This window comes from Cricetulus griseus, chromosome 2 (genome assembly GCF_003668045.3).
Source record: "Cricetulus griseus strain 17A/GY chromosome 2, alternate assembly CriGri-PICRH-1.0, whole genome shotgun sequence".
NCBI classification, from domain to species: Eukaryota; Metazoa; Chordata; class Mammalia; order Rodentia; family Cricetidae; genus Cricetulus; species Cricetulus griseus.
The window spans coordinates 191,213,261-191,223,844 of record NC_048595.1 but is presented as its reverse complement, the minus strand read 5'-3'; the positions used below and the strand labels follow the sequence as shown (position 1 = coordinate 191,223,844).

Sequence of the window (10,584 nt, the reverse complement as noted above, 5' to 3'; positions counted from 1 at the left end):
TAGGCAGGGATCTGGATCTGGTTAGAGGAGGGGAAAACCATGGTCCTAGCAGCCTTCTTCAGTCCCAGTCTTCCCAAGCTCCTGGAGGAGAAGGAGGGACAGTACAAGAGAGGAGGGACTGGGAAGGGGTCCCATCGCTGCACATCCCGTCCTGGGTTAGACCCGCTGTCGCCACCTCTAGCCTCCCATCTCGCCCACCCCAGACTCCCGCCATGAGCCCTCCTTCCAGCTCTGGCATCTATGTGAGCCGCGGGGTGGCCCTCCTGCTGGCCGGGCTGACCGCTGCCGTCTTGCTGGTGCTGGTAGCTCTGGCTGCCCTGTATGGCAACTGCGCACGCGTCCAGCAGCATAGCCCTGGGGTGAAGGACACTGAGTTATCCCCTCCTGGCGGCCAGAAGCAGGCACCACCAACCCCGACATCAGAGGCTGCAAGTGAGCCGGCGGTGGCCACCACCTCGAAAGACTGGCGACCCCCGTCGGGGCCCTGGGAACATCTGCGCCTGCCTCTCTGGCTTGTCCCATTTCACTATGATCTGGAGCTGTGGCCCCGGCTTCGGCCGGATGACTTGTCCATGCCAAGTTTGACCTTCACGGGTTGCGTGAACATCACTGTGCGCTGCACAGTGGCCACCTCGAGAATGTTGCTGCACAGTTTCTTACTGAATTACAAGCGAGTGGAAGTGTGGGGTCCCCTGGCCCTGGGCACTAGGAACGCCACTGCAGGGCGAGTGCCTGTGGACAATGTGTGGTTCGCTCTGGAAATGCAATACATGGTGCTGGACTTGGGCCAGACCTTGCAGCCAGGTAGCAAATATGAGCTGGACCTCTGCTTCTCTGGCCAAGTGCTTCAGCATGCCTCAGAGGGGCTCTTCCTAAACTTCTACATCGACCAGGGCGAGCACAGGTAAGGGGCTTGTGGCACAGTCTCGCATCCATCCCCACCCAGCAATGTTCATCTCTGTGATGCACATTCTGCCCCTAGAAAGATATTTTCTCCTCTCCCAGAGCCAAAGGTGAACACTTCCTTCTTTTTCTTCCTCTAAAACTCTGCTAGGAATAAAGACGTTCAGAACCAGGTTCTCCCTCTTGCTAACTTTTCAGCCCTACTTCTTCCGCCCACCCAACTTGCCCACATCCAGGTTGTTCTCACCTCCGAAGTTTATCGTTAATTTTGTTGTTGTTTTAAGAAAGCCTTTATCTACCTAGAAAATTCTAGCTGTCTAAACAAATTCTTTCCTTCTTAAGCATTAGTACTTTGACTAACAACAACTGCTAATCCCTTAGAACTGCCTAGAAACACAACTGTTCGAACCCATGCCCCACCAAAGGAATCAGAAACTGCCAGTGCTTCTGGCCTTAAAGCTGGAGAAGCTAGAAGCATCCTTCTTTGGTATAAGTGTCTCTGCTCACAGAGCCAAGGCACTAAACTTTGCTCTGCCCCGCTCCATCTAACCAGGCTAGCTGTGGCTATACAAACACAGCCACAACTGGGTTGTTTGTTCCTGCATCCTGTTCTGTTTGTTGGTTTTACTAAGGTTTCTCAAAAACTTCAGAATAACAATTCATTTATCTGTTCCACAGCTGCCAGGGCCCTCAATGCCTTTTGCGGGCCGTCTGTGGCATCTGGTGCATTTTGCCCAACTTCAGAGCCCTGCACTTCTGGAATTTCTCTGCTGGGATTTGCCAGTCCATGTAACTGTGTATATGTTCTTATACTCACTCGCTTGTGAGAATGTCTCTGACAGGGGGCGTTTCCAGCCACTCCTCGAGAAGCTTCTCTTGGGGGGCTCTGAGGTCACACTACAGAAACCCTGCCAAAGTTGTGAAAATTGGACGATAACTTCCTCCATTTACCCACTGGAGGATCATTTGTATCTGCACACCTTTGTGCACTTTGCCCTTTATTAAAGAAAAACGTTCTTAGATACTGGGGGCGGGAACCACATCGAAGTACATGCTAACCCGCCTCTTAAACATTTTTCAAAGCTTCAAAGGTCTTAAAGAAGGTTAATGAGTTGCCTAAGTGGATATGCAGTCTTAACTTTGAAAGGACGAAGTGTTTGGTCTTCCGTTTTCAGTGCATTAATTCTTGAAAAACAACTTGAAATTGTCTCTTAAGAATGACATGTGAAGCAAGGTCTACTTCACTGAGAACAGTTTGACACAACTTTGCCTTAATCCCTCAGAGGAAAGAGCTGAAATGAAGGGCATAGCAGGCAGAGGTTCTATTGTCCACAAATCTTGGCTTGTTTTGCTGGGCCCTTGCTTCCTTCTCTCTGTTCTAGTGGGGCTATGCCCAGACAAGCTAACCTAGGAGTCCCTGTCCATTTTCATATTGTGCCAGTCAAGAGAAGCCAGATTTTTCAGAACATCGAAGCCCAGAGAGAGTTCTAGATTTGGGGTTTCTGAAAAGATACCACCAGCAAGTTGTTATTCTTCTGCTTCTAGACAAAAAGATGCTTGAAGCCAGGGTCACAAAGAACCTGGGCACAATGATGGCTGGTGGCACAGTGAACTGTGGGAGCTGACCAGGCCCTGTGGTTGAAAATGAGCTGTGTCAGCTGAACTTGTCACTGCACCCTGAGCCTGTTCCTCCATCTCTGCAATAGACATAACCAACAGTCAGCTTTAGAACATTGTGACAATGAGGTGAGACAGGTGAGACCTATCAGTGACTGGAACATGATATGAGCTGTGGTTCCTGCAGGAGGTAGGTCAGCTTAATCCTTTTAGGGGTAGGCTCCTTGTTATCCAAACACAGAAACTGCCAAGTTCTGGTACATAGGAGCCTAAGAAGTCTGTGGTAGGAAAACACAAGGGGCTGGAGAGTGGGGAGTTTTCAGTGAAGAGGTGTGGAATTTTAATATAGATGTTTATATAACCATATATGTTATATAAGTTATCAAGGTGAGGATATTCTGTTGTTCCAATTTTTGTATGATAAGTTTTTACATGAATGGGTGTTGAATTTTATGCAATGCTTTTTCTGCTTAAATTTTTTATGGTTATATGATTTTTTCTTCTTTGGCCTCTAAATATAGTATATTGGTTGACTTTTAACAATGACCCAGCCTTAATGTCTTTGTGTTAAGAGGTTACTGAATGGTGAGGTTGGTGAGTGCCTTTACTACAGGAGGAAGGCTTGGGGTCAATGGAGAGAGCAAGTATCTTGACTTTCCAACCAGGATGCTTGACAAGGGCATGACCCTCAGAAAATTTTCCTGTGAAGCTAATTTCTTTTAAAAATAAGTTTATTTTATGTGTATGCATGTTTTGCCTGTATATGTCTGTACACCATGTGCTTGCCTGGTGCCCATTGAAGCCAGAAGAGAGCATCTGATCTCCTAGGACTGGAGTTACAGATGCTGACCACCTGGGTACCTGGAATCAAACCCAGGTCCTCTGGAAAAGCAGCCTGTTGCTCTAGTCCCTTAAACTCCACCATCATTCCAGTCCCCTGGTAGTAGTTTCTTAGAAAGTGTTTCCGGGCAAAGAACCATCATAGACTGGGGGAGTCTGAGTGGGAAGAAAGTCATTGTAGGATATGACATTAATTGAAGCCCTATCCAGAAAAGTTCTGGAGCCTGAGCCACACCTCAGAACTGTCCCTACCATAAGCAAGGGAAGAGTGTTTGTTTCCTCCATATTGACTGTTGGTGAGCCTTGAGGTCAGACTAATTCAGAACTATGTGGCACAGGCAAAGCAGTTGCAAGGGAGCCTTGTTAGCCTCATGCTACAGGAGTGGCTTCTCATTCACAGAATAGAAGTGCTATAGGTCATGGGCCCTAAACAATGCAAATGGTTCCTGTGATCTGTTAGAGGTCTGAGGGGTCTAGAATTTTTCCTGTGGGTGGAGGGTATTGGCTGGATAGCTACACTGTGCCAAGAATGAAAACAACTATTGTGGTGGGTACTATAGAAGTGATTGTCCAAGATGGCTTCAAATGGAGTTTATACCAGCTCCGGTGATGGTCTGAACACATAGAAGGCCAGAAGGGGGTCTTAGCATTATTGGGAACCACTGAGCTTTGATCATTGTGAAGGAGTGATACACAAATCACACCAGTCCAGAAAATGCAGTCACATCAATCTGGTAGTATGAGAATTCTTGTTTCTAGAATTCTCCTCTTTCTTTTCCTTTTTCACCATGACTTCTGGGAGGAGAAAGATGGAGCTTAGATTTCTTATCCCAAAGAACTAGTAAGTCCTTGAAAAGAATTTGGGGTTTGGAGTTGACTTTTTCCAGGCAGAAGGTTGATTTACACAGTAGCAACAAAGATTCTCTAATTGATGAACTTGCATTTTTTTCTGTGTCATGAGTGAAAAATACAGACTCTAGAGTCTGAAGAAATTGCTTTCAGACAGTTTGTTTTACACCTCTGAATTCTGGAAAGTAAATTTTGTGACAGCCTACCAGTATCTCACCACCCAGCACAAACAACTGAGTGATAGCAGTCTGTTTCATCACCAATTCTAAGCAATTATTGAGAACTCCATAAAACAATCCTGCTACCAACTCTGCATTGTAACATGCTGCTGACCTTTAGAACCTGTCACAGAGGATGTAAGTTATGTCCCTATATGGAAGGACCATTGGTGATGGTCACTTCATCATAAAAGTCTGTTTTTTTGTTGTTGTTTTTGTATGTACTATGTGTGTCAACCAAACATTCTAAAGTACAGAATAGTTACAACTTGACTCTGGCCATTTTAAAGAAGTAAAGAAACCCTTTTATCAAGTAAGTTCCTGCAGATAAAATCCTACCAGTCGAACAATATTGGGAATCTGTTTCTGCTCCTTGAAGATGACCTTGCCTCACCCTCTATACCCTTGTTTGTATCACTAACTCCTAGTGGGGCAGCAGGAGCCATTGAAGTAACTTCAGTAGGGTGATACTGTAACAATATTTGTTATGACAGTCTTTGTAGCTGCATCTGTACTGATGGTTTGCAAGATGTGTGTAAGGAAAGCATGGATGCTAGAAGGTTGTGTTTAACTGTGAAATATGTATGTGTGTATATATATATATATATAACATATATATTACATATATATTAATCTATATATTAATATATAGATTACATATATATTAATTTTGTTTTGAGGCAGGCTCTTACTGTTCAGTCAAGACTGGCCTCCAAATCACTATCCTCCTACCTCATCTTTCCAAGTGCTGGAATTACAAGTGTGCACTGAGGAAAATAATACTTAAAACAATACCAACTGCTTGTGGTCACCTTCTGTTGTAGCATATACAACAGAAATGCCAGTTCTGCCTTTAACTTAGGAGGCAAAGGCAGGTGGATCTCTAGGAGTTAGAGGCCAGCCTGGTCTACAAAGCAAGTTCCAGGATGACCAGAGCTGTTAACACAGAGAAACCCTGTCTCAAAAACAAAAACAAAAACAAAACAAGCAAACAAACAAAAATGCTAGCCCCTTCTTGAACTTCCCACAGCAGTTTCTGAAAGGTTGTCCAGGGCAGGACACATTGTACGGCAGCCTTCTCCAGTTTTTGCAACCCCAGCTTTCTAATACCTGGTATTTCCACCATGTATCTTTTACCACCCTTATCATGACATTAAGGAGTTTCCATTTGTTCTCAAACACATTTACAAGACAGTTACATAGTATGTGTCTATCCAGAAATATCCACATACAAATTTTTATGTAAATTCCCCTATTTTGAGTAAATACTATATCAAAGTTAGAATGGCTGGATTACATGGCAGGCAGATGTTTGAAGAATCTAAGAAAGTTATTTTCCAAGGCATTTGACCGCTTACAATTTTTATCAATAGTATCAGAGAATTCTAGTAGCTCCATATATTTGCCAACACTTGGTGTTGACAGGCCTTTCTGTCTTAGTCATTCAACTAAGGGTGCTGTTTTTTTTCTGTATTTATCTCACGCAGTAACTGGAGTTACTTGGCGGTCCCTTTGAACTTCTTGAGCCTTGTTTTTAAGATGACTGAGACCAACTCTACAACATTTTTTTTTTTTTACACTAGGGCCTCTTTATTTCACTACCCAGACATTGTCTTCCTAACTGTTCCACTTATTTAAGTTTTCTTTAATTAGCTTTCAGAGCTAGGCATGGCGGTACATCCTTTTGTTCCCAGCACTTGGGAGGCAGAGACAGGCAGATCTCTGTGAATTCAAGGCCTGCCAGGGCTACATAATGAGATCCTGTCTAAAAAAATTAATTATCTTTGGAAATGTTTTATTCATAAGTATGCTTTACTATGTTTATTCCCAATTATTTCACACCTGGAAGCAGAAGCATCAGTTCTGGTGTCCACTTGTTCTAAGTTCCTTGGGAATGAGAGTCATATCTGTAAATTAAGAGGTCAGATTCTATTTCGTTTCTTTTTTTAAGATTATGTTTATTTGCTCTGTGCATGTGATTGTGTGTATGAATCTCAGGAAACAACTTTTGGGTGTTGGCTTTCTCCTTCTACCTATGAGTCCTGGGGATCAAACTAATGTCATCTGGCTTGGCAACATGTGTCTTAACCTACTGAGCCACCTCACTGGCCCTCACTTTTTCATTTGACTAGAACAAACATACAACCATACTCGTGGATTCTCAGTAATATTCTTGCATTCTGATCATGCTGTTCACCTGATAAAAGATAAGAAGTAGCTGGGAGAAACTTAGAGAAAGGAAATGAGAAAGCTCCAGGGAAGGAATTCCAGAGAAGTTGCACAAAATTCTGATCTTTATTGCCATCAAATAAAGGAGACAGTAACATGATCAAAATCAGGCAGGGTGAACAGGGTTTCAAAAGACTTCCCTGAAGTTGCTTTTTACGCTAAGAAATCTTACACAGTGCTGTGAGTATGAGGCACTCTCAGAATAGAAAATTGAGCAATACTGGGAAAGAATGTGCATGTCTCAAAACAAAGTCAGTGAACTGCAGTACCAGGCACATGATGTTGATGTAGAAGGAGGAAGAAGGTAATTTCATAGCTGGGATAAGTGTTGAACTCATATTTTGTGTGACTAATGGTTTTTCTGGGAGGCAGTTTTGCCAGCCATCCTGCAGCTTTTGAAAACAAATGTGGTTAGCATATCTCCACTGTTCTTTATAGTTTAATGTATGGAGTTACATTTCTAACTTTTCCCCTTGTGAAGCTCATGTGTTCTGTGTTTCTTTTTAAAGTAATTTATTCTCTTCTCATATATTACATCCTGACTGCAGTTTCCACCCCACCGCCTGCCACTTCTCCCATTCCCCACCACTTCACCTCCCCTCTCCACCAGATCCACTCACTCTCCGTTTCCCTTCAGAAAAGGGAAGTCCTTCCAGGGACATCAACCAACATGGCGTTGATTGACTAGGCACAAGCCCTCATGTCAATGTTGCATGAGGCAGCCCAGTAGTAGGAAAAGGGTCCCAAGAGTAGGCAGAGAGTCAGAGACACCTCCACTCCCACTGTCAGGAGCCTCACAAGAACACCAAGCTACACAACCATAACATATGCAGAAGACCTAGCTCCCTGACTATGGCGTTAGTCTCTGTGAGTCCCTATGAGCCCAGACTAGCTGATTCTGTGGACCATATTCTTTTGGTATCCCCCACCCCTCTGGCTCCAAGCAACAGATGATTGACAATCACTAAGTAATAAATATAGTCAGAGACAAAAACAAGAAAGCCTTACAGTAAATGTATTTGCTGTTGATGCTGCCCTCTCCCCCTGCATCCTTCCTCCCAGCTCCAGGACCTGATTTGTGGTGGACATCTGCGGTAGGGCAGGAACAATTATCCATCTCTTGATTTTATGCTTCCATTCCTCCTTGTCCATCTTAATAGCTGCTGTTCCAACATCACAGGGGTCTGGTGAGACAGGCACCGTAAGAAGAGGTTACATAGCATGTACTTTTTACTGGATCTTGTCATTTGCTCACTCTGGCCTAGAAGATGCCTTATTTTCCTGGCACACATATCTCTTTTGACACTTCATAGCTTTCTTGTCATTTGTCTTTCTCCTATTCATCCCTTGGCTTAGCTGGGGGATTATCTTATTGTTTGTGTAGTCACTTCACCGGGTTTCCTCAGTCCAACAAGTGGGCAATGTGTCTTTACACTGCTTCATCCTCTTCCAGGTAGCTCTATTGGACAGGATCCAAAAAAGTACCCACTATGGTTCACAGTGTCTTGGGCCCCAAAGTTCTACTGAGGGCATTCATCCTTCCCTTGCCTAGGACTGCCATGTATCTGGAGGCAGCAGCCTTCTTCCGATTCTGTCTCTGAAGCAGCCAGTTGTTCATTCACCTCTTAGTGGGTAGGAGCAGAGCCCAGGCTCTGGTCTGTTTCAGTTGCTTTTAGGGTGAACAAGCACCAGCCTTTCCTCGTTCAGCTTTAAGGAGTCTCTCCTCTCCATTAGCCCAAGGGTAGAACTTGGTGCCTCCTTCCAACTCCTAGGACAGCATTTGAGTGTTGATTAAAAACCACCCACTGCCTGCTAAGACTTCTCTTTTCTGCCTCCTCTTCACTCCCTGGCTCTCCTGTACTCTCTTATGTCTGAGCTGTCCAAAGAGGAACCTTCTGACTCTCAAGGCCATTTGCTTTGAAGAGCTTCCTAACTTAATTTGGCATCTATTTTTGCAACTATTGTATTTTGTTGCCTGGTTAAAAACTATAGTCTCCAGATCCTCTTACACAAGTAATAAACAAACATGATTCATGGGACAACCCTTGAACCACAGTCCAGTGGTTGAACATCTGGCTCTACTAGACGTTTTGATTTCTGGGTGTGTGTTATATGAAAATATTTAAGGAGTGGAGTATCATAACTCTTAAGAATTTTAATCTCTGACCAGCTCTGTTATTTAGCACTTATTTAGCAGACATATGGAGTTTATAAAATAATTTGGAATGAAATGATTTACTGGGTGCATGCAATTGATATATTTTCAATGGAAATAGACTTATTCTCCAAGTGCATGAAGAGGATCTTGACCATGAAAATCCCTTCTAGCTCCAGAGAGTGGTGAGGCCATGATTCTAGAGCAAGGCAAGAGGAAAGAGACTCTACAGTACGGAACGTCTAGGAAGCAAATTCCCCTACAGCAATTCCTTCAACAGCTGACCACTGCAAACAGAGACTTAACAGACACAATCGTATGCTTCCATGAAACTTGAAGGGAAGACAGAATGGTAGATCATCCTGTGCTTGGAAAGGCTTGACACATTTCTCTCCGCTGGCAGAATGAGAAGGCAAAGACACCCACTGTGAGATTCCCAGATGTGGCATATAAGGTCATGTGGCTGCTGCTGGCCTCTGGCCTTTGTAGCTAAGATGAAGAGCCAAAAGGGCTGTGAGTAGTAGGGACTTCTCTCCAGATGTTTCCAGGGAAACAAAAAAACCCAGGAGAAGCCCTTTTCTTCCACTTCTTGGAAGACTTGAATCACAGACTTGGAAGTATTTACTGTGTTAGGTTGCTAAAGTGGTGCTGTTCTTCCTGTTGCCCATCTTGAAGCCTCCTTGAGAGCCATAAACTTTGTGAAGTCATGGCAGAGGAGATGCTGTCAAGCTTCTCTTTTTGTGGTTTGTGGTCAGCATTTGGCTTTCTGGGAATCTGAAGATGCACTCTATAATGAGGTATGCCTTTTCAAGTTAGTGTATGCTCTTTGGTCCAAATACATCACCATATGTTCAGACTGTTCTACAGTTTCAGGGTATGGACTTTCCAAGGAGCATGGGTGAACCCTTAAGGGGATTCCTCCTATGGTGGACTTAAGCACGGGCCACTTCATAGGCTTTGTCTACATTTTGTAGGGTAAGTTTAGCTTTCTTTTCAACCCTCCCCTCAGAATCATGCTGTTAGAAATTTCAGTGGCCATTCAGATCATTTCACCCCATCCACACATTCTATAGAAAAAGGTCCCTAGAGACTTTAAGCATATTTCTTAAAGTTAATTATTTTTATTCTGCTCCTCTGAATGGAGAACTCAGGTGACTGAAAAACAATATACAATTTCATTGTATCTCCTCTCAAACACAGCAACCCAAGTCCCAAAACAGGAAATTTTGACTGTAATGCACACTGCAAAAGTACTTCAGGGTCACTTGTATATATTAATAAAGCTGCCTATATTTTATAGCAGCCCCAAAGAGGAGATAATTAGCAGTTGCTAATTCAACTGCTCTGAAGATGTCTTCTGTTGTAAATGACACAAGCAAAAAAGAAAAAGAGAAGACAGAACTGCCCTCTGCCCAGCTTCTGGTAGTTTGTAATTGGGAAGAGAAAGATGATTTGTGTTCAGTTTGTGGTCAGGTGTAATTCTGGCAACTTTGGAGCTGAGTTTGTCAGTAATGATCAACTCACCCATAAGTTAGTGACTCTTGGTTCTCTTCTAAACATTATCAGTATTGAGTATGGTTTGTCAGCTTGGAAGATGTAGGGCACAGGTGATTTCTTATTAAGTTGTCTACTAATAATACATGAAATAATAGTGCACTCAAGTAGCAACACAAAGTAGAGTGTCATATTTTCCACATGGAGAACTAAAGCTTAAGCTCCAATATGTGACTTTCCCAGAATGGCTCAGTCAGTAGCAGAATGACCAGGTCTTGT

General features: G+C 43.5%; 1 protein-coding gene across 1 annotated transcript in view; it reads left to right on the top strand.

The window, feature by feature from the left end:
- Positions 1-212: 212 nt before the first annotated feature.
- Positions 213-10,584, top strand: part of Lvrn (laeverin) — a 56,442-nt gene continuing 46,070 nt past the window's right edge. The window contains exons 1-2 of the mRNA XM_035438730.1: positions 213-904; positions 1,582-1,692. Coding sequence (XP_035294621.1) covers positions 213-904; positions 1,582-1,692 — 803 coding nt within the window. The remainder of the gene's footprint in view (positions 905-1,581; positions 1,693-10,584) is intronic.